General features: G+C 41.5%; 1 protein-coding gene across 1 annotated transcript in view; it reads left to right on the top strand.

Annotated features, from left to right (window-relative positions):
* ORC5 (origin recognition complex subunit 5) overlaps nucleotides 1-22,349 on the top strand; it is a gene marked incomplete in the record, with an annotated part of 192,588 nt that extends 170,239 nt beyond the window's left edge. Inside the window, 2 exon segments of the mRNA XM_053715113.1 lie at nucleotides 21,473-21,585; nucleotides 22,137-22,349. Coding sequence (XP_053571088.1) covers nucleotides 21,473-21,585; nucleotides 22,137-22,182 — 159 coding nt within the window.
* Between the last annotated feature and the right edge of the window lie 1,555 nt (nucleotides 22,350-23,904).

The raw sequence follows: 23,904 nt of genomic DNA, 5'->3' as shown, positions 1-23,904 counted from the left end.
TTTGCATTCCCTTCTTTTTGGGTGTGGATTATTTTCAGCAGGAATTGGCTGTCTTTATTTTATCCCTCCCTCTCTAGTGACTCTTGTGTGGAAAGATCCACATCTTGGGTAGTCATTATCCCATACGTCACTAGCTCATGGACTCTTGCTAATTACATGAAAGAAAACATAATTTATGTAAGAACTTACCTGATAAATTCATTTCTTTCATATTAGCAAGAGTCCATGAGGCCCGCCCTTTTTTTGTGGTGGTTATGATTTTGTATAAAGCACAATTATTCCAATTCCTTATTTTATATGCTTTCGCACTTTTTTATCACCCCACTTCTTGGCTATTCGTTAAACTGAATTGTGGGTGTGGTGAGGGGTGTATTTATAGGCATTTTGAGGTTTGGGAAACTTTGCCCCTCCTGGTAGGAATGTATATCCCATACGTCACTAGCTCATGGACTCTTGCTAATATGAAAGAAATGAATTTATCAGGTAAGTTCTTACATAAATTATGTTTTTCCTGGCATAAGGTTAAGGTTGCCAGAATTGTATCTTTTCTCCAGGATGGACTGGAGAAAGTTCTATCTGTTAGTTCCCTGAAGGGATAGATAATCGTCCCTGTCGGTGTTACTACACAAGAGATTGGCAGAGCTTCCGGATGTGCAGTCCTTTAAGGCACTGACTAGGATCAGATCTGGGGCTCCGTCTTGGAGCCTAAATCTTGTTCTTACTGTTTTGCAGCAAGCTCCGTTTGAGCCTATGTATACAGTTGACATTGAATAATCTTGGAAGGTTCTTTTTTTACTGGCTATTGCCTCTGTGCGTGTGTTTCTGAGATTTCTGCTTTACAATGTGACTCCCCTTATCTTGTTTTCCATGCTGATAAGGCGGTTTTACGTACAAAATTAGGGTTCCTCCCTAAGGTGGTGTCGGGACCGTAACATTAATCAAGAAATTGTTGCTCCTTCCTTGTGTCTTAATCCTTCTTCAGCGAAGGAACGCTTGCTTCATAATCTGCATGTGGTGTGTGCCTTGAAGCTCTAAGGAATTCAGACAATCTTCCACTTTGTCGTCTATACGGGAAAAGGTAAGGGGCAGAAGGCTACTACGACTTACTTATCTTTCTGGTTGAGGAGTGTCATCCGCTTAGCTTATGAGACAGCGGGACGACCTCCTCCTGAGAGGATTACGGCTCGTTCCACTAGAGCAGTGGCTTCCTCCTGGGCTTATAAGAACAAAGCCTCAATGGATCAGATTTGTAAGGCGGCTACCTGGACCTCCTTACACAGTTTTTCTAAATTTTACAAGTTTGCTTCGGCTGAAGCAACTTTCGGGAGAAAAGTTTTGCAGGCTGTGGTGCCTTTTAGAATAGGGTCCGCCTCTTTTTTCTGTTTCCTCCCGCTATTCTTTCAGTGTCCTCTGCAGCTTGGGTATAGATATCTCGACAGTAAGGAATGAAGTTGTGGACTCTCCCTGCCTTATGGAAGGAAAACATAATTTATGCATACCAGATAAATTCCTTTCCTTCCGGAGTCCACGACCCCTCCCGTAAAAAATTTTTAACTCCCTGTATGTAACAGACATAACATCTCCATTTAGTAACACTTATTCCACTGCTATTCATACACATTAACAGAATTTACATCTTCTATCTTCAATAGTACTCCAGAAGGGAGTGAAAGCATACACAGTAATTACGGATAAAATAAATGATAGCATGTTGAACAAGTTAAACATGAACTCCAGAACATTCTATATTATATCTAAAGATGAGCTGGCTATAGTAATGGGGTAAAACTTATATAATTCAGCCACATTTGTTCTATGCAGACTAATAAATATTAGGGAAGCACAGGTCCTTCCAAGTGATCTATCCTATCCCCACCTTCCAAATACTGAACAGTCATTGTAATTTAGAATGTCTTACCACCGTGGGTATGAAGGGTAGATGTTGCAAGTAAAGTGAGACGTTCTTTAAGTCCTTTTCAAAGGCTGCCATATTAAATAGTCCCAAAGCCAGATCTCCACATTGCATCTGTACCAGGTAACAGAGTTGCCCTTTAATATGTTGCCGCAGTTGTCCCTTTACCATTACGAACCAGATTATAGTGGCCAAATAGAAATCGCCTAACCGGTGTGGCCTCAGCGTCTCTTGTCAAACAAAGGTAGACCGGATCCGTTCTTCGCGTATAGGCTCCACACTGTTTCTCATGTGCAGTCGTAACTGCCTTTGTGGTGTTATCCGGCGCAGCGGTCGGCTCAAGTAGGGGAGTGGACACAAAGCATTGCTCCCTGCAGATCTCCTCACTTGTTTTGGCTGCCACTCAGTCTTCCCTATCCGACCTGTGATCCGGCCAAAGATTAGAAGGCACCGTGACGTAGGTCTCGTCTCTGGACCCAAGCTTGGTGGGGTCTGAGTTGTCGTCGAGAGGGCCTCCCCCCATAAGCCCTCCCGGCCAAGCTGGTATCCGGGCTCTCATCTGTCACCCCAGAGCATGTTCAGCGGGTGCCCGAGGCTTCACACTCTGGAGTCGTCATTCAATGAGGATAGCACACAGATCCCTCTCTAGTTCACGGCAGTGTTCCTGTATTAGGTTGTTTATTTGTGTCTCCCATCTTGCTAGGGCCTCCATTTGTACTCGGCGGGTTGGGAGTAGTTACTATAGCAGGGTAGTCCCTTGAGGTGGTACCGGCGTGTTAGTGATGGTTCTCTCGTAGGAGAAAGAAGACAGTTTATATAAGAGTTCTGGCTATCCTATTTTAGGATATAGTAACCCCGGAGTCCGGGGGGGGGGGGTGGTAATGATGCGGCAGCTCCAGACCTACGCTCCAGATCCTTTACAGGAACTTCTTCTGTTTCTGAACTTACTGCGTAGGTGCAGAAGTTTGTGAAGATGGCTTCAGGTCTAGAGAAGAAGTTTGTCACGTAGCTGACTCAACAAACATAGGCATAAACTTCCACTCTTAGAGTATAGCTATTAACAGTAATAGCTGCTTCAGGATAGGAAATATCGAGATTTTCTATAAAAAAAAAACTCCTATAAATAGTATCTGTCTCCCCCCCCCCCCCCCCAATTTATTTTTTGTTGGGCGGCTCCCCTTTTTTATATTAAATTTTCTGGCACATTTATACCCTGATTCTTCTCCTACTTTTCCTTTGTTCCCTTGCCAGAATGACTGGGGGATACGGGAAGTGGGAGGGATATTTAAGTTGTGGACTCTCCCTACCAGGAAGGGAAGAAATTTATTTGGTAAGCATAAATTATGTTTCTCTTGTTAGGTGTATCCAGTCCACGGATCATCCATTATTTGTTGGATATTCTCCTTCCCAACAGGAAGTTGCAAGAGGACACCCACAGCAGAGCTGCTATATAGCTCCTCCCCTTACTGCCATACCCAGTCATTCTCTTGCAAGCTCTCAACATAGCTGGAGGTAGTTAGAGGAAAGTGGTAAAATATAGTTAGTTTTTTCTTCAATCAAAAGTTTGTTTTTAAATGGGACCGGAGTGTACTATTTTATCTCAGGCAGCATTTAGAAGAAGAATCTGCCTGCGTTTTTCTATGATCTTAGCAGAAGTAACTAAGATCCACTGCCGTTCTCACATATGTCTGAGGAGTGAGGTAACTTCAGAGGGAGAATGGCGTGCAGGGTATCCTGCAATAAGGTATGTGCAGTTAAGTTTTTCTAGGGATGGAATTTGCTAGAAAATGCTGCTGATACTGGATTAATGTAAGTTAAAGCCTAAATACAGTGATTTAATAGCGACTAGTATCAGGCTTGCTATCAGAGGTATATACTCTGATTAATGTGCAATATAAAACGTTTGCTGGCATGTTTAATCGTTTTTATATATGCTTTGGTGATAAAACTTATTGGGGCCTAGTTTTTTCCACATGGCTGGCTTTATTTTTGCCTAGAAACAGTTTCCTGAGGCTTTCCACTGTTATAGTATAAAAGTTACAGTTGGTGCAGTTAAAATTACAAACTGTGACATTCAGCTTCCCTCAGCAGTCCCCTGCATGCTATAGGACATCTCTGAAGGGCTCAAAAGGCTTCAAAAGTAGGAGTTGTGGCAGTTGTTATGACTGTTTAAAAAACATATTTTTCGTTTTGTTAATCAGTTTTTTGTATTAAGGGGTTAATCATCCATTTGCAAGTGGGTGCAATGCTCTGCTAACTTGTTACATACACTGTAAAAATTTCGTTAGTTTAACTGCCTTTTTTCACTGTTATTTCAAATTTTGGCAAAATTTGTTTTCTCTTAAAGGCACAGTAAAAAAAAATTATATTGCTTGTTAACTTGATTTAAAGTGTTTTCCAAGCTTGCTAGTCTCATTGCTAGTCTGTATAAACATGTCTGACATAGAGGAAACTCCTTGTTCATTATGTTTAAAAGCCATGGTGGAACCCCATAGGAGAATGTGTACTAAATGTATTGATTTCACTTTAAACAATAAAGATCAGCTGTTATCTTTAAAAGAATTATCACCAGAGGATTCTGACGAGGGGGAAGTTATGCCGACTAACTCTCCCCACGTGTCGGACCCTTTGACTCCCGCTCAAGGGACTCACGCTAAAATGGCGCCAAGTACATCAGACGCCCATAGCGATTACTTTGCAGGACATGGCGGCAATCATGGATAATACCCTGTCAGCGGTATTAGCCAGACTGCCTGAATTCAGAGGAAAGCGCGATAGCTCTGGGGTTAGACGTAATACAGAGCGCGCAGATGTTTTAAGGCCCATGTCTGATACTGCGTCACAATATGCAGAAGCTGAGGAAGAGCTTCAGTCTGTGGGTGACGTCTCTGACTCGGGGAAACCTGATTCAGATATGTCTACTTTTAAATTTAAGCTTGAGAACCTCCGGGTGTTGCTTGGAGAGGTTTTAGCTGCTCTGAATGACTGTGACACAATTGCAGTGCCAGAGAAATTGTGTAGACTGGATAAATACTACGCGGTGCCGGTGTGTACTGACGTTTTTCCAATACCTAAAAGGTTTACAGAAATTATTACTAAGGAGTGGGACAGACCCGGTGTGCCGTTTTCCCCCCCCCTCCTATTTTTAGAAAAATGTTTCCAATAGACGCCACCACACGGGACTTATGGCAGACGGTCCCTAAGGTGGAGGGAGCAGTTTCTACTTTAGCAAAGCGTACCACTATCCCTGTCGAGGACAGTTGTGCTTTTTCAGATCCAATGGATAAAAAATTAGATTACCTTAAGAAAATGTTTATTCAACAAGGTTTTATCCTGCAGCCCCTTGCATGCATTGCTCCTGTCACTGCTGCTGCGGCATTCTGGTTTGAGTCTCTGGAAGAAGCCTTTCAGACAGCTACTCCATTGACTGAAATACTTGACAAGCTTAGAACACTTAAACTAGCTAATTCTTTTTTTTCTGATGCCATTGTTCATTTGACTAAACTAACGGCTAAGAATTCTGGATTCGCCATCCAGGCGCGTAGGGCGCTATGGCTTAAATCATGGTCAGCTGACGTGACTTCAAAGTCTAAATTACTTAACATTCCCTTCAAGGGGCAGACCCTATTCGGGCCTGGTTTGAAGGAAATTATTGCTGACATTACTGGAGGTAAGGGTCATACCCTTCCTCAGGACAGGGCCAAATCAAGGGCCAAACAGTCTAATTTCCGTGCCTTTCTAAACTTCAAGGCAGGTGCAGCATCAACTTCCTCTGCTACAAAACAAGAGGGAACTTTTGCGCAATCCAAGCCGGCCTGGAAATCTAACCAGGCCTGGAGCAAAGGCAAGCAGGCCAGAAAGCCTGCTGCTGCCTCTAAGACAGCATGAAGGAACGGCCCCCTATCCGGCAACGGATCTAGTAGGGGGCAGACTTTCTCTCTTCGCCCAGGCGTGGGCAAGAGATGTTCAGGATCCCTGGGCGTTGGAGATCATATCTCAGGGATATCTTCTGGACTTCAAAGCTTCCCCCCCACAAGGGAGATTTCACCTTTCGAGATTATCTGTAAAGACCTCCTAATAATGGGAGTGATCCATCCAGTTCCACAGATGGAACAAGGACAGGGATTTTATTGAAATCTGTTTGTGGTTCCCAAAAAAGAGGGAAACTTCAGACCAAATTTGGATCTAAAGATCTTAAACAAATTCCTCAAAGTTCCATCGTTCAAAATGGAAACTATTCGGACAATCCTACCTATGATCCAGGAGGGTCAGTACATGACCACAGTGGATTTGAAGGATGCTTACCTTCACATACCGATTCACAAAGATCATCATCGGTTCCTAAGGTTTGCCTTTCTAGACAGGCATTACCAGTTTGTGGCTCTTCCCTTCGGGTTAGCTACAGCCCCAAGAATTTTTACAAAGGTTCTGGGGTCTCTTCTGGCGGTCCTAAGACCATGGGGCATAGCAGTGGCCCCTTATCTAGACGACATCCTGATACAGGCGTCAAACTTCCAAATTGCCAAATCTCATACGGACATAGTGTTGGCATTTCTGAGGTCGAATGGGTGGAAAGTGAAAGAGGGAAAGAGTTCTCTATCACCCCTCACAAGGGTTTCCTTCCTAGGAACTCTGATAGATTCTGTAGAAATTAAAATTTACCTGACGGAGTCCAGGTTATCAAAGCTTCTAAATTCCTGCCGTGTTCTTCACTACATTCCGCCCCCTTCGGTGGCTCAGTGCATGGAAGTGATCGGCTTAATGGTAGCGGCGATGGACATAGTGCCATTTGCGCGCCTACATCTCAGACCGCTGCAATTATGCATGCTCAGTCAGTGGAATGGGGATTACACAAATTTGTCCCCTCTGCTAAATCTGGATCAAGAGACCAGAGATTCTCTTCTCTGGTGGCTATCTCGGGTCCATCTGTCCAAAGGTATGACCTTTCGCAGGCCAGATTGGAAAATTGTAACAACAGATGCCAGCCTTCTAGGTTGGGGTGCAGTCTGGAATTCCCTGAAGGCTCAGGGATCGTGGACTCAGGAGGAGAAACTCCTCCCAATAAATATTCTGGAGTTAAGAGCAATATTCATTGCTCTTCTAGCTTGGCCTCAGTTAGCAACCCTGAGGTTCATCAGATTTCAGTCGGACAACATCACGACTGTGGCTTACATCAACCATCAAGGGGGGACCAGGAGCTCCCTAGCGATGTTAGAAGTCTCCAAGATAATTCGCTGGGCAGAGACTCACTCTTGCCATCTATCAGCGATCCATATCCCAGGTGTAGAGAACTGGGAGGCGGATTTTCTAAGTCGTCAGACTTTTCATCCGGGGGGACTGGGAACTCCATCCGGAGGTGTTTGCTCAATTGGTTCATCGTTGGGGCACACCAGAATTGGATCTCATGGTGTCTCGCCAGAACGCCAAGCTTCCTTGTTACGGATCCAGGTCCAGGGACCCAGAAGCAACGCTGATAGATGCTCTAGCAGCACCGTGGTTCTTCAACCTGGCTTATGTGTTTCCACCGTTTCCTCTGCTCCCTCGACTGATTGCCAAAATCAAACAGGAGAGAGCTTCGGTGATCTTGATCGCGCCTGCGTGGCCACGCAGGACCTGGTATGCAGACCTGGTGGACATGTCATCCTTTCCACCTTGGCCTCTGCCTCTGAGACAAGACCTACTACAAGGTCCTTTCAATCATCCAAATCTAATTTCTCTGAGACTGACTGCCTGGAGATTGAACGCTTGATTTTATCAAGGCGTGGTTTCTCCGAGTCAGTCATTGATACCTTAATACAGGCACGAAAGCCTGTAACCAGGAAAATCTACCATAAGATATGGCGCAAATATCTTCATTAGTGTGAATCCAAGAATTACTCATGGAGTAAGGTTAGGATTCCTAGGATATTGTCCTTTCTCCAAGGGGGTTTGGATAAAGGATTATCAGCTAGTTCTTTAAAGGGACAGATTTCTGCTCTGTCTATCCTTTTGCACAAGCGTCTGGCAGAGGTTCCAGACGTCCAGGCATTTTGTCAGGCTTTGGTTAGAATTAAGCCTGTGTTTAAACAGGTTGCTCCTCCATGGAGCTTAAACTTGGTTCTTAAGGTTCTTCAAGGAGTTCCGTTTGAACCCCTTCATTCCATTGATATCAAACTTTTATCTTGGAAAGTTCTGTTTTTGATGGCTATTTCCTCGGCTCGTAGAGTCTCTGAGTTATCAGCTTTACAATGTGATTCTCCTTATCTGATTTTCCATACAGATAAAGTAGTTCTGCGTACAAAACCTGGGTTTTTACCTAAGGTAGTTTCCAACAAGAATATCAATCAAGAGATTGTTGTTCCATCATTGTGTCCTAATCCTTCTTCAAAGAAGGAACGTCTTTTACATAATTTGGACGTAGTCCGTGCTTTAAAGTTTTACTTACAAGCGACTAAAGATTTTCGTCAAACAACTTCCCTGTTTGTTGTTAACTCTGGACAGAGGAGAGGTCAAAAGGCTTCAGCAACCTCTCTTTCTTTTTGGCTTCGGAGCGTAATATGCTTAGCCTATGAGACTGCTGGACAGCAGCCCCCTGAAAGGATTACAACTCATTTTACTAGAGCTGTGGCTTCCACCTGGGCCTTTAAAAATGAGGCTTCTGTTGAACAGATTTGCAATGCGGCGACTTGGTCTTCGCTTCATACCTTTTCAAAATTTTAAAATTTGATACTTTTGCTTCTTCGGAGGCTATTTTTGGGAGAAAGGTTCTACAGGCAGTGGTCCCTACCGTTTAAGTTCCTGCCTTGTCCCTCCCTTCATCCGTGTACTTTAGCTTTGGTATTGGTATCCCACAAGTAATGGATGATCCGTGGACTGGATACACCTAACAAGAGAAAACATAATTTATGCTTACCTGATAAATTTATTTCTCTTGTGGTGTATCCAGTCCACGGCCCGCCCTGTCCTTTTAAGGCAGGTCTAAATTTTAAACTACAGTCACCACTGCACCCTATGGTTTCTCCTTTCTCGGCTAGTTTCGGTCGAATGACTGGGTATGGCAGTTAGGGGAGGAGCTATATAGCAGCTCTGCTGTGGGTGATCCTCTTGCAACTTCCTGTTGGGAAGGAGAATATCCCACAAGTAATGGATGATCCGTGGACTGGATACACCACAAGCGAAATAAATTTATCAGGTAAGCATAAATTATGTTTTTTACTTCAAGCATTCTTCAGCTCACTAGAATAAGTGCTTTGTTTTGGTCTCTAGTAGGAGATTGGGTTTTGCTCTTGCTATGTTGGGTCTAGGAACAGCATAATAACTTTGAAGTCTTCTCTAATTTGAATGAGTGATAAGAGTAGATGCCTCCTGTTATTTCTTTTCTGCATAATCGTGATTTAATTACACAAATTTAATCATCTAAAGTTGTCACCATGTAAACTGATGTGTTTTTTGTTTTTGTTTTTTTAATTGATCCTATTTGGTTGTGTCTTCTTTCTCTCCTCCAGCATATCTTCTATTAGGTGGAAGTATGTTCACACATCTGTGCCATTCAGATTAATTTCTCTTTTAGTAATACTGGCCTAATGCCTTTTAATTCAAGGATTACACTACTTCTACTGATTCCCATAGGGGTGTAGCTACTTCCTTTTCGTTTAAGGACTTTAACCTCACATTTTGTGAAAATAATTAAGTGTCATATATACATAAGTCCGATATCATTCTAGATATCACTCTAGAAGACAGCTTAAGATGGAATGCTAACCCTGGACTTTTAGAATAAATCTGAATACAGTATAAAAAGCTTGTAGGTGTTAAAGCAATGAAGATTGAGCACTGACTTGAAGGTGGAGGGCTGCAGTGTTGCCTAGAGTCACTGAGAAAAATTGCAGGCAATGTGTAGGTATGTATTGCTATCTTTTTCTTTTCAACTAATCATTTGTCTCTGCTTGGTATAATGCTTGGGTGTTCACTACAACTCCTTACTAGTATAATTCTAGTAGATTCAGTTTGGTCTGAATCCACCTGGGTCCCTAAACAGCCACACAATGCAGGCTCACAATCAAACAACTGTGTTTGATTGTGAGCCTGCATTGTGTGGCTGTTTAGGGACCCAGGTTTATTGGAAGAAACCTTGACAAGGTACCTGGGCTCTTCCCATTTGGCCAGATGCGCTGATCTTTTGACCTGACCCACATTTACTTGCTTTATATAATGTTACCGGAGCTGGAAGTTACTACACATTAAAGAGAGCACGAGGAGTCTGAGAAGGTATATACTATCAGAAAATCCTAAGACTCTGAAGATTGCACATTGAGAGACCCACAGTCATCCTATCCATTCTACCGGAGGAGCCTAGTCTACCTATGAAATTGCTACATTCTTACCTCATAGGATTGAGGTCTTTGGAAGTAAGTGTACATCCATAAGGGGATTACCTGATGAAGATTTATCTATCCATTTTGTTTGCACTGGATCATCTAATTTGAGACTGTGTATTGGGCTCAGGCCTATTCCATATATTCACCTACATACACATATACATACATATATATATATATATATATATATATATATATATATATATATATATATATATATATATATATATATATATATGCGGTTAACAGAAAGGAGAACTGCACCCCTGAGATAGAACAAAAGCTAGAATAACTTCCATGCCTGTTCATTTATATTGCAACTCAGGGTGCTCGTTCTTTTAGCACACTATGCCCCTTCACAGAGAAAAAATATCCTGTAGCATATCAGTCTGATCCTGCCCAATGACAGTCCAGCGCCGAAATACCAGGCAATTCTTCTCTGAACAAGGGAAGCAACAACCCCAGACGATCGTTTCGGCCTTCTATGGGCCTCGTCAGTGAGGTGCAGTTGTATCTCTCTAAGAGCATGTGTGCACGGGGTCCACGTCTGGATTACCCATTACTCTTAGGGAGACCTAAGGGTAATTTACATATGCGGTTAACAGAAAGGAGAACTGCACCCCTGAGATAGAACAAAAGCTAGAATAACTTCCATGCCTGTTCATTTATATTGCAACTCAGGGTGCTCGTTCTTTTAGCACACTATGCCCCTTCACAGAGAAAAAATATCCTGTAGCATATCAGTCTGATCCTGCCCAATGACAGTCCAGCGCCGAAATACCAGGCAATTCTTCTCTGAACAAGGGAAGCAACAACCCCAGACGATCGTTTCGGCCTTCTATGGGCCTCGTCAGTGAGGTGCAGTTGTATCTCTCTAAGGGCATGTGTGCACGGGGTCCACGTCTGGATTACCCATTACTCTTAGGGAGACCTAAGGGTAATTTACATATGCGGTTAACAGAAAGGAGAACTGCACCCCTGAGATAGAACAAAAGCTAGAATAACTTCCATGCCTGTTCATTTATATTGCAACTCAGGGTGCTCGTTCTTTTAGCACACTATGCCCCTTCACAGAGAAAAAATATCCTGTAGCATATCAGTCTGATCCTGCCCAATGACAGTCCAGCGCCGAAATACCAGGCAATTCTTCTCTGAACAAGGGAAGCAACAACCCCAGACGATCGTTTCGGCCTTCTATGGGCCTCGTCAGTGAGGTGCAGTTGTATCTCTCTAAGGGCATGTGTGCACGGGGTCCACGTCTGGATTACCCATTACTCTTAGGGAGACCTAAGGGTAATTTACATATGCGGTTAACAGAAAGGAGAACTGCACCCCTGAGATAGAACAAAAGCTAGAATAACTTCCATGCCTGTTCATTTATATTGCAACTCAGGGTGCTCGTTCTTTTAGCACACTATGCCCCTTCACAGAGAAAAAATATCCTGTAGCATATCAGTCTGATCCTGCCCAATGACAGTCCAGCGCCGAAATACCAGGCAATTCTTCTCTGAACAAGGGAAGCAACAACCCCAGACGATCGTTTCGGCCTTCTATGGGCCTCGTCAGTGAGGTGCAGTTGTATCTCTCTAAGGGCATGTGTGCACGGGGTCCACGTCTGGATTACCCATTACTCTTAGGGAGACCTAAGGGTAATTTACATATGCGGTTAACAGAAAGGAGAACTGCACCCCTGAGATAGAACAAAAGCTAGAATAACTTCCATGCCTGTTCATTTATATTGCAACTCAGGGTGCTCGTTCTTTTAGCACACTATGCCCCTTCACAGAGAAAAAATATCCTGTAGCATATCAGTCTGATCCTGCCCAATGACAGTCCAGCGCCGAAATACCAGGCAATTCTTCTCTGAACAAGGGAAGCAACAACCCCAGACGATCGTTTCGGCCTTCTATGGGCCTCGTCAGTGAGGTGCAGTTGTATCTCTCTAAGGTGCATGTGTGCACGGGGTCCACGTCTGGATTACCCATTACTCTTAGGGAGACCTAAGGGTAATTTACATATGCGGTTAACAGAAAGGAGAACTGCACCCCTGAGATAGAACAAAAGCTAGAATAACTTCCATGCCTGTTCATTTATATTGCAACTCAGGGTGCTCGTTCTTTTAGCACACTATGCCCCTTCACAGAGAAAAAATATCCTGTAGCATATCAGTCTGATCCTGCCCAATGACAGTCCAGCGCCGAAATACCAGGCAATTCTTCTCTGAACAAGGGAAGCAACAACCCCAGACGATCGTTTCGGCCTTCTATGGGCCTCGTCAGTGAGGTGCAGTTGTATCTCTCTAAGGGCATGTGTGCACGGGGTCCACGTCTGGATTACCCATTACTCTTAGGGAGACCTAAGGGTAATTTACATATGCGGTTAACAGAAAGGAGAACTGCACCCCTGAGATAGAACAAAAGCTAGAATAACTTCCATGCCTGTTCATTTATATTGCAACTCAGGGTGCTCGTTCTTTTAGCACACTATGCCCCTTCACAGAGAAAAAATATCCTGTAGCATATCAGTCTGATCCTGCCCAATGACAGTCCAGCGCCGAAATACCAGGCAATTCTTCTCTGAACAAGGGAAGCAACAACCCCAGACGATCGTTTCGGCCTTCTATGGGCCTCGTCAGTGAGGTGCAGTTGTATCTCTCTAAGGTGCATGTGTGCACGGGGTCCACGTCTGGATTACCCATTACTCTTAGGGAGACCTAAGGGTAATTTACATACAACATTTTTTTTTTTTTTTACATTACTTGTATTAGTCCTTTTTATTTATATTTTTTTTTTACATCTATAGCCTTTTCACTTATTACAGTGTTTAGGTATTTTATTCTGATTTTATGGGTTTAGGTTTATTCCCTTATATATACATAGTTTAATTACTACTGTGTTCACTAGCTTTCTTTCTGCGCCATCCTTCTTCTTCTGTTTTTATTTCTCTCTAGAGGGGTGATAGGTCTCATCTGCATTCTAGGAATTGGCTGCAGGATACTTTTAGCTAGATTATTGTATAGAGGTGCCGGATATATTTTTTTGGCCTATTATTATCTTGATAGTAGCGCCTAGGAGTGATCTAGTGGAATTTTTTCACTAGCTTATTTTTCTTCTGTTTATATATATATATATATATATATATATATATATATATATATATATATATATATATATATATATATATATATATATATATATATATATATATATATATATATAAAAACAGGGTACTTATCCCCAGTATCCTTACATATTACCAAGCCTAAAAAACAAACTACCCTTATATATATTAAAACCCTTCCTTCATAGGATGGATATTACTGAACTCACTAACCGTGTTGGGGCTTTATCCCAAAACATGGATTTGATGCTTCAGGGACTTGGGGATTTACAAACAGAAAACCAGGAGCTAAGAAAATATATACGAGAACAAGCAGTCACCAAGGCTCCTATTGTCGACCTAACAACCCCTGAACCCCAAGTCTGCCCCCCAGAGAAGTTCGCTGGGGAGAGGTCACAATTCAGAGACTTTAAGAATTCCTGTACCCTTTATTTTTCTCTCAAACCCCGCACATACCCAACAGAGAAATCTAAGGTTCTAACAGTAATCTCATATTTTAGAGGTGAAGCAAAAAATTAGGCCAATGCCTATTATGAAAATAATGACCCCATCTTAAACTCGTTAGATTCATTCTTCACCGCCATGTCATTATTGTATGAAGATCACGATAAGCAAAACACTGCAGAGACTGCTTTAAGAAATCTAAAGCAAGGACGTAGAGCAGTGGAGGATTACATCTCTGAATTCAAAAGATGGGCCCCAGATACCCTCTGGAATGCACTAGCACTTAGATACCAATTTCGTATTGGACTCTGACTCCCTGAAGGATGAGCTTGCTCGAACGAAATTCCTGAAAATCTTGAGGATCTGATGACCCTAGCGATCTCCATAGACCGCCGTCTTAGGGAGAGGAAGAATGAAAGAGGGGTGGCTGATCATACCTACAAGAGGTATTTTGCAACTGCTGCCCCTTCTCTCGCAAAATCCCATGAAGAACCAATGGACATTGCTTTTTTAAGAGGGCCACTGAAACCAGAAGAGAAGCTACGGCGCAAGCTGAATAACCTATGCCTTTATTGCGCTGCCAAGGATCATGGCGTAAAGGAGTGTCCCAGTCTCAATAAAACTAAGAAGGGTAAGAACACGAACTATATTCATAAATCTCTACCCTCAATCCATACGTCCTCACATTTTACTTTCTCACTCTTTCCTTACGTGGCCGAGTTTCCACCCAGGTCGTGATTGACTCAGGAGCTACAAACAATTTAATCAATTCCACTTTTGTTTTCACTCATAAGATACCTATAATAAAGAAACACATTCCACTTGCTGTACAAGTTGTGGATGGTTCTTTGATCAATTCTGGTCCAATCACACACCACACAACACCATTAACCATATCTTTTCCTTCAGGACACACTGAGACCTCCATGTTGGAAATCATAGACTCACCTTTATTTCCAATTATTATGGGGTTAGAATGGTTAAAGAAACATCAATCCACTATCCATTGGCTGAATAGTTCTATCTTTTTCAACTCGCCCTATTCTACAAACTGCAATACAACTCAGACTGTGCTACACCTAGACACACACCAGGTGCCATAACATATACCGACAATATACTCTGACTTCTCCAACGTTTTTGACAAAACACAGGCACAAGTCTTACCACCTCATAGACCATTTGATTGTCCCATTGATTTGATACCAGGTTTAAAGATACCTTTTGGTCACATCTACCCCTTGTCAGAGCCTGAGCTTATTCACCTCAAGGAATACTTGGATGAAAACCTAAAAAAATGTTTCATCCGCCCATCCACGTCACCTGCCGGTGCGGGAATATTCTTTGTGAGGAATAAGGATAACAGCCTCAGACCGATCATTGATTACAGGCAGTTAAACAAATGCACTATAAAAAAACAGATATCCCCTTATCCCTGAGCTAATAGAACACCTTCAGGGTGCCAAGATTTATACAAAGCTTGATCTAAGGGGAGCGTACAATCTTATAAGAATTAGGAAGGGGGATGAGTGTCTCACGGCGTTTCGCACTCGTTACGGCCTGTATGAATACACCGTGATGCCATTCGGGTTATGCAATGCCCCGGCAACCTTCCAATATTTCATTAATGACCTTTTTAGAGACTTCCTAGACACATGTATGGTTATCTATTTGGATGACATCCTCATATACTCAGACACTATTGAGAACCACATAACACATGTAAGAACCATCCTTACATGTCTGACAGAATCATTCATATGCTAAGGCCGAGAAATGCATTTTCCATACGGATTCCATCTCCTTTCTTGGTTACAACCTATCACCTTCTGGAATTCAGATGGAGACCAATAAGGTTGATGCCATAACGAACTGGCCTACACCCACTTCTAAGAAAGACATACAGAGATTTTTAGGCTTCTCAAACTTTTATAGGAAGTTTATTCAGAATTTCTCCAGCATAGTCAAACCCCTAACTTCTTTGACTAGGAAATCTCTGAAGTTCCACTGGACCCCAGAAGCCAACCAGTCTTTTAATTTTCTTAAGGAACGTTTCATAACCGCTCCTATCTTACAATTTCCTGACCCCACAAAACAGTATTTCCTTGAGGTTGATGCATCTAACTATGCACTTGGTGCTGTTCTTTCTCAAAAATTTTCAGATGAACAACCCCTACATGCTATAGCATTTTTCTCCATGACAATGAATTCAGCCGAATTAAACTATCCGGTCGGTGAAAAGGAACTCCTGGCCATAAAGGCAGCTTTGGAATTCTGGAGGCACCTCCTCGAAGGTGCTAGGCATCCAATAATAATTTATACAGACCATCGAAACTTACAGTTCCTTAGAACCAACAAATCCCTTTCCGCACCACATGTGAGGTGGAGTCTTTTCTTCACTAGGTTTGATTTTTTGATCACCTACCGCCCAGCTTCTAAAAATGCCAAGGCAGATGTCCTGCCTAGATGTGGTCCCAAAAATGAATCTAGTTCCGTATCTGATACTATTATACCTTCACATAGTCATTGATCTCACCACGGATAGTACTACTCTGTTCAGAAAACATAAATCGGAGGATTCTACAACAAACTTAAGCTTAAATCTTACCAGACACCCAAATGGTCTAGTTTACTTGGGTCATAGACTCTACGTCCCAACTACTCTCAGGGATCAGATACTCCGCGGCGCCCACAATTCACCGCTATCTGGTCATCCAGGAGTTCGCAAGATGATACAGCTCTTACAAAGAGATTTTTGGTGGCCAAAATTGGCACAATCTGTCAAAGAATACATACAGTCCTGCGCTATTTGCGCCACTTGTAAACCTTCACATAAACTCCCTTATGGTTACTTACTCTCTTTTCTCGTCGCTGACCGACCTTGTCGATTTCATTGCCATGGACTTTATAGTCGAATTATCTCCTTCTCTCAGTTACAACACTATATTTGTTATAGTCAATCTATTCTCAAAGACGGCACATTTTGTGCCCTGCCATGGTATACCCAACGCTTTGGAAACTGCTCAATTATTCTTGAAGCACATTGTACGAATCCATGGTCTTCCAGATTCCATCACTACCGACAGAGGTTCACAGTTTACCTCCAGGTTTTGGACTCAACTCTGCAAGACTCTTCGTATCGATAGACATCTAACCTCAGCATATCATCCTCAATCCAATGGACAAACGGAGAGGACTAACCAAACCCTGGAAAGTATCTCCGTTGTTACTGCACCTACCAACAAAACGACTGGTCAACCCTACTACCTACAGCAGAATTCTCCTACAATAACACCGTTAATGCCTCAACCAAGTTAACACCATTCTATATCAATTATGGGTTCCATCCCTCCTATCACCTTCTAAAAAGAGACGAATCAAACTCACCTCTAGTAAACGACACTATTAACACAGTCACTCAAGCCTTTCCTATAATCCAAGAAACATTAAACACAGCACAGTCTTACCAAAATTGTACTACGATCGCAAGAGATCAAAGCCTCCTGACTATAAAGTCGGTGACCTCGTTTGGCTTTCTTCTAAGCATTTTAGATTACAAATTCCAAGTAGGAAACTTGCAAGTTTGTTCATTGGACCGTTCAAGATCAAATAAGTCATCAATTTAAATGCTGTCTCCTTGGAACTTCCATCCACATACCGTATACATTCTAACTTCTATGTTTCTCTGCTTAAACCATACCACTCCATCAGACCCACAACTCTAACTACTCCGGGTCCAATACCTCTGGACGACGACCTTAGTTTTGAGATTGCGGACATCCTCGATTCCAGGTATCACCATCAGACCCTGCAATACTTTGTCCGCTGGAAAGGCTATGGTCCTGAAGAGGACTCCTGGGAGCCGTTCACCAATTTATCTGCTCCCAGACTTGTCTCCTTGTTCCACTGTCGTCACCCGGATAGACCTACACCCTGACTTCTTTGGGGAGGTCTTGAGGGGGTATACTGTCAGTAATTATATACACTATTCATATGGATGTTACTATCCCTTTAAATTCCGGTTATGTGTTCACTATTCCCTATTTAAGGATCTTTCCCCCTCTGAACACTGCTTGGTAATTTGATCACATAGGACTAATCCTGAGCCTACAAGATCAAGATATCCATGGATCGTATATTGAATATAATTTAGGGTTAGTGATTTTATATGATAGATCATTATAGATGTAGACTATATATTAAATTCTATCAAATGTTCTGGATCTGAAAATTTTGAATCATTTTGTAAGAGTGACAACTTTCAAAATGGTGACTATAAGGACTATTCTGCCTTTTGTTCAGCAAGGTCATTATATGTCCACAATAGACTTACAGGATGCATATCTTCATATTCCGATTCATCCAGATCACTTGGTTTTCTGAGATTCTATTTTCTAGACAAGCATTACCAAATTGTTGCTCTTCCATTTGGTCTAGCGACAGCTCCAAGAATTTTTTCAAAGGTTCTCGGTGCCCCTACTCTCTGTAATCAGAGAACAGGGTATTGCAGTGTTTCCTTATTTGGACGATATCTTAGCACTAGCTCAGTCTTTACATTCTGCCGAATCTCACACGATTCAACTAGTGTTGTTTCTTCAGACATGGTTGGAGGATCAATTTACCAAAAAATTCCTTGATTCCTCAGACAAGGGTCACCTTTTTAGTTTTCCAGATAGATTGTGTCCATGACTCTGTCTCTAAAAGAAAAGAGACGAATAAAATTGGTTTCAGTTTGTCGGAACCTTCAGTCTCAATCATTCCCTTCAGTGGCTATGTGCATGGAAGTTTTAGGTCTCATGACTGCAGCATCGGACGCAATCCCCTTTGGTTTTCATATGAGACCTCTCCAGCTTTGGATGCTGAAACAGTGGTGCAGGGATTATACAAAGATATCACAGTTAATATCCTTAAATCCCAATGTTCTACTCTCTCTGACTTGGAGGTTAGACCACCATTGTATAGTTCAAGGGGCCTCTTTTGTTTGTCCAACCTGGACTGTAATCACAACAGATGCAAGTCTTTCAGGTTGGGAAGCTGTCTGGGGATCTCTGACAGCACAAGGGGTTTGGAAACCTCAAGAGGCGAGGTTAATAATAAATATTTTAGAACTCTGTGCTATTTTCAGGGCTCTTCATGTTTGGCCTCTGTTGAAGAGAGAACCATTCATTTGTTTTCAGACAGACAATATCACAACTGTGGCATATGTCAATCATCAGGGTGGGACTCGGATACTTTCTTGGACGGAATCCAGCTCTTGTCTAATTTCTGTGGTACATATCCCAGGTGTTGACAATTGGGAAGCGGATTATCTCAGCCATCCGACTTTACATTCGGGGGAGTGATCTCTCCATCCAGATGTGTTTTTTCAGATTGTATAGATGTGGGGTCCTCCAGAAATAGATCTGATGGCTTCCCATCTAAACAAGAAACTTCCCAGGTACTTGTCCAGGGATCCTCAAGCGGAGATGGATGTGTTAGCAGTTCCTTGGTTTTACCAACCTGCTTATCATCCCGACTCTAGTTTTTCTTCCAAGAGTAATCTCCAAGATCATCATGGAACAATCGTTTGTGTTTCTGGTAGCACCAGCATGGCATCACAGGTTCTGGTATGCAGATCTTGTCTGGATGTCCAGTTGCCAACCTTGGCCTTCTGTCTCAAGGACCGTTTTTCCATCAGGATCTCAAATCGTTAAATTTGAAGGTATGGAAATTGAACTCTTAGTGCTTAGTCATGGAGGTTTCTCTAACTCTGTGATTAATACTATGTTACAGGCTCATAAATCTGTTTCTAGGAAGATTTATTATCGAGTTTGGAAGTCTTATATTTTATGGTGTTCTTCTCATAAATTCTCCTGGCATTCTTTTAGAATTCCTAGAATTTTACAGTTCCTTCAGGATGGTTTGGATAAAGGTTTGTCTGCAAGTTCCTTGAAGGGACAAATTTCTGCTCTTTCTGTTTTATTTCACAGAAAGATTGCTAAGCTTCCTGATATTCACTGTTTTGTGCAGACTTTGGTCCGTGGCAAGCCTGTCATTAAATTAATCTCTCCTCTTTGGAGTCTTAATTTAGTTTTGAAGGCTTTACAGGCTCCTTCTTTTGAGCCTAATGCATTCTTTGGATATTAAACTACTTTCTTGGAAAGTGTTGTTTCTTTTGGCTATCTCTTCAGCTAGAAGATTTTCTGAATTATCTGCTCTTTCTTGTGAGTCTCCTTTTTTGATTTTCCATCAGGATAAGGCAGTTTTGCGGACCTTAATTTAAATTTTTACCTAAAGTTGTGAATTCTAACAACATTAATAGGGAAATTGTTGTTCCCTCTTTGTGTCCTAATCCTAAAAAATCTTTAGAGAGATCCTTACATTCTCTGGATGTTGTAAGAGCTTTGAAATATTATGTTGAAGCTACTAAAGATTTCAGGAGGACTTCTAGTCTATTTGTTGTCTTTTCTCGTCCTAGGAAAGGTCAGAAAGCTTCTGCCATTTTCTGGGCATCCTGGTTAAAGCTTTTGATTCATCAGGCTTATTTGCAGTCGGGTCAGGCCCCGCCTCAGAGAATCACAGCTCATTCTACTAGATGAGTTTCCACTTCGTGGGCTTTTAAGAATGAAGCTTCGGTTGATCAGATTTGCAAAGCAGCAACTTGGTCTTCTTTGCATACATTTACTAAATTCTACCGTTTGGATGTATTTGCCTTTTCGGAAGCAGTTTTTAGTAGAAAGGTTCTTCAGGCAGCAGTTTCAGTTTTATTCCTCTGCTTATGGTTTAAGTTTTTCTTTTCAATTATGAGAAAAACGTATTTTTTTTGGATGCAGATTTCATTTTTTCAGCGGAAAATGGCGGTTTTTATTTTTATCCCTCCCTCTCTAGTGAATCTTCTGTGGAGTTCCACATCTTGGGTATTAATAGCCCATACGTCACTAGCTCATGGACTCTTGCCAATTACATGAAAGAAAACATAATTTATGTAAGCACTTACCTGATAATTTCATTTCTTTCATATTGGCAAGAGTCCATTAGACCCACCTTTTTTATGGTGGTTATGTTTTTTTGTATAAAGCACAATTATATTTCCAGTTCCTTTTTTTATGCTTTTTACTCCTTTTTCTATCACCCCACTACTTGGCTATTCGTTAAACTGAATTGTGGGTGTGGTGAGGGGTGTATTTATAGGCATTTTGAGGTTTGGGAAACTTTGCCCCTCTTGGTAGGACTGTATATCCCATACGTCACTAGCTCATGGACTCTTGCCAATATGAAAGAAATTAATTTATCAGGTAAGTTACATAAATTGTTTTTTCACAACTTCTTAGAGAGAGGTCACCCTCAGGATGATCTCTTCCATTAATTGGGAGAAAAAGTAGATTGCTAAGAGGAGCAAGTTTTTTGGGCTAGCACTTCACTTGGACAGGTACAATTTTTTTCTTTACTTCCATGTTAATGTCATCCGATATTGTTGCAAACGTTGGTGTATTTTATTAAACAGCAGTCCATCTGGCATTTTTAGGGGGTCTCACTACATAACAATTCTTATTGGTTTTGCTGCAAAATGTAAATTCTAATTATTTTTTTTGCAAATCCATGTAATTTCCTATAACCTACCTTTTAAATAAAAACTTTAATTGCTTTTTTTTCACTGTAGATTTCATCTCTAGTGACACTCCAGCTATTGACTCAAGTGGGCCATGATGACCAGCTTGATGGACCAAAGTATAAGTGCACTGTTTCATTGGATTTTATCAGAGCTGTGGCACGGTAAGTGTTTTCTGTTTACAAAATAATACAATTAGATGTGTTTCGTGGATGAAAATCGATTTATTATCGTATTATTTGAATAGACCGATGGTGTCTGACATTTACATCTGGCAATAGGCCACATCCCCCATCAAGAAATAGATATACAAGTTGGCAGATTTATCAGGCCTCTGGACTTCTGTATGTTAATAAATTCTAAATTACTCTATAATAATTACTGAATTTGAGTTGCAGAAAGCCCCTTTGATGGCTAAAAGGCTCCCCAATAACTGAGGATACAGCTGTATCATTTTAGGAAATTATGAATGATTTTTCTGTATGTATGATGATGATCCAAAATATTTGAAGCCAGAACTAGACTTTTAAGAGCTATGGCTCATAGGATTTGCCAAACCCTGTTTTATTGTTTGACATTTTGTATTGAATAGCATTGATCAGTCTAGAAAGAGTTTTTTTTTTTCCAAATTTATTTTATGTATTAAATGTATTAAATAAAGATGCAAGATCTCACTATCAGAGATAACGGACTCTTATTTTTCTTTTATGTACAGAACTGTGAACTTCGATATTATTAGGTACTTGTATGATTTCCTGTGAAGACACCACTGCAGTAACAGCCATATAAGGCTTACTTTTCATATGAAGCTTCCTGTATTGCCTTTGTAGGAAGTAAATGATCCACCAATGAAGAGCACTTGAAACTGTTACATATGTTGTACTATGTGATATTCACATATGGATGCAATAAAGGTTTACTTGATATATTTCTTTTATTTTGCATATTTTTTTTATTAGTATAATCCATGCTTCAACTGCCACATTAGTCTGGAGCAACACATTAAGAGAATAGAGAAGTCAGGTGGCTTGTTGTGTTCTGAAATATCCATAGTGTTCATAAAGTTTAGAACTTTAATTTCCAAAATGAAGATCCGTATGAAAATGTCATGTTTTCAATCTGAAACATCTACCCAGAAACAGATGGGTAATATTATGTGGATTTGTTTTGCTATTCAGAACCTGAATCAAAATGTGTTTTATATGATAGCTTGCATAATTAAAATTTCCCACATAAACCATCCTCTTTACCACATCTTAAATCTTCTGTTGTTTATTTATAACTCATCATATCCTCTACCCATCAATTTCAAGATCAACTTGCACGTTTCATAGCAGGTATATCCGCAAGTATCCTCTGCAGTATATTTACTTGCACTGGATGGGCTCTCTATTGGATCAGCATTCTGTGAGGGAGAAAGGCCCCAGCAAGCTAGTAAGATACAGTGGAGGGGTGCTGCAGTCTAGGTAAGAGACTCACACTAAACACAGCCCAGGACTATCCCTAGTACTCTACTTTTATAGGTACTACATAGTTGGGAGTTCACAGCCTTTACACGTTGAGCTTTACTTATGTGTTTAACACCAGAAATTCCAGACTTAAAATCCCTCCTCATTTTATTCCCATAATACCCCTGAGCATCTCTCACTATGTTTTCCTCTCAAAACAGAAAAGTATCACTGACTCTTTAGGAAAACCGCTAAACGCCTTATACAGTTAGAGGTTTAGCTCATTTTGGATGCGGTTAGGATGGGAAACAGAAGGGGATTCAAAGATGGACATTTATACACTTTTGTTGATAAAGTGTGTTTTTTGTGTATTGTTCCCGAGGTAAGCTCTGCCTTCCCTTCTCTCTCCCTCACCGGATCAGTAACTGGTTGATATTTGCTCATGAGCTGGGAGAGAGTACCTTCATAGGAGTTACTGAGGGGGTTGGTAAGTGATTTTTTTTCTAACAGTAAATCATTTGGATTTCTTTCTAATGACATGGTGAGTCCACGGATCATATCTAATTACTATTGGGAATATTACTCCTGGCCAGCAGGAGGAGGCAAAGAGCACCACAACAAAGCTGTTAAGTATCACCTCCCTTCCCTCCAACCCAGTCATTCTCTTTGCCTACGTGAAAAGCAAGGAGGTGGTAAAGTTTAGGTGTCTGAAAGAAGATTCTTCAATCAAGATTTTATTATTTTGAAGCAGAGCAAGATTGTCCTGCTTCCTCCTGGGGTTTAGCCGTAGCCCATGTCAGTCTCTTCAGTAGAGCAGTGGTGACTTTTAAGCAATTGGGAACTTGTGGGGTATAATCCCCACTGTGCCTCTCATTCAGTCATTGCTGCCATAATTTGAAAGCCTGAGTTAGATTATTTCAGTCTTTCTTCTTTTCACAGGTCCATGTGAGGGAGGAAGCCCTCTCAAACCAGGTGAGCTGTCCTGCTGCCGAGCAGATTTACATTGAGGTAAGTGCCAATTTTTATTCTCTGAAA

The sequence above is a fragment of the Bombina bombina genome, chromosome 5 (genome assembly GCF_027579735.1).
Source record: "Bombina bombina isolate aBomBom1 chromosome 5, aBomBom1.pri, whole genome shotgun sequence".
Lineage (NCBI taxonomy): Eukaryota > Metazoa > Chordata > Amphibia > Anura > Bombinatoridae > Bombina > Bombina bombina.
Note: the sequence above shows the minus strand (reverse complement) of the source record. Positions and strands in the feature narration are given on the sequence as shown.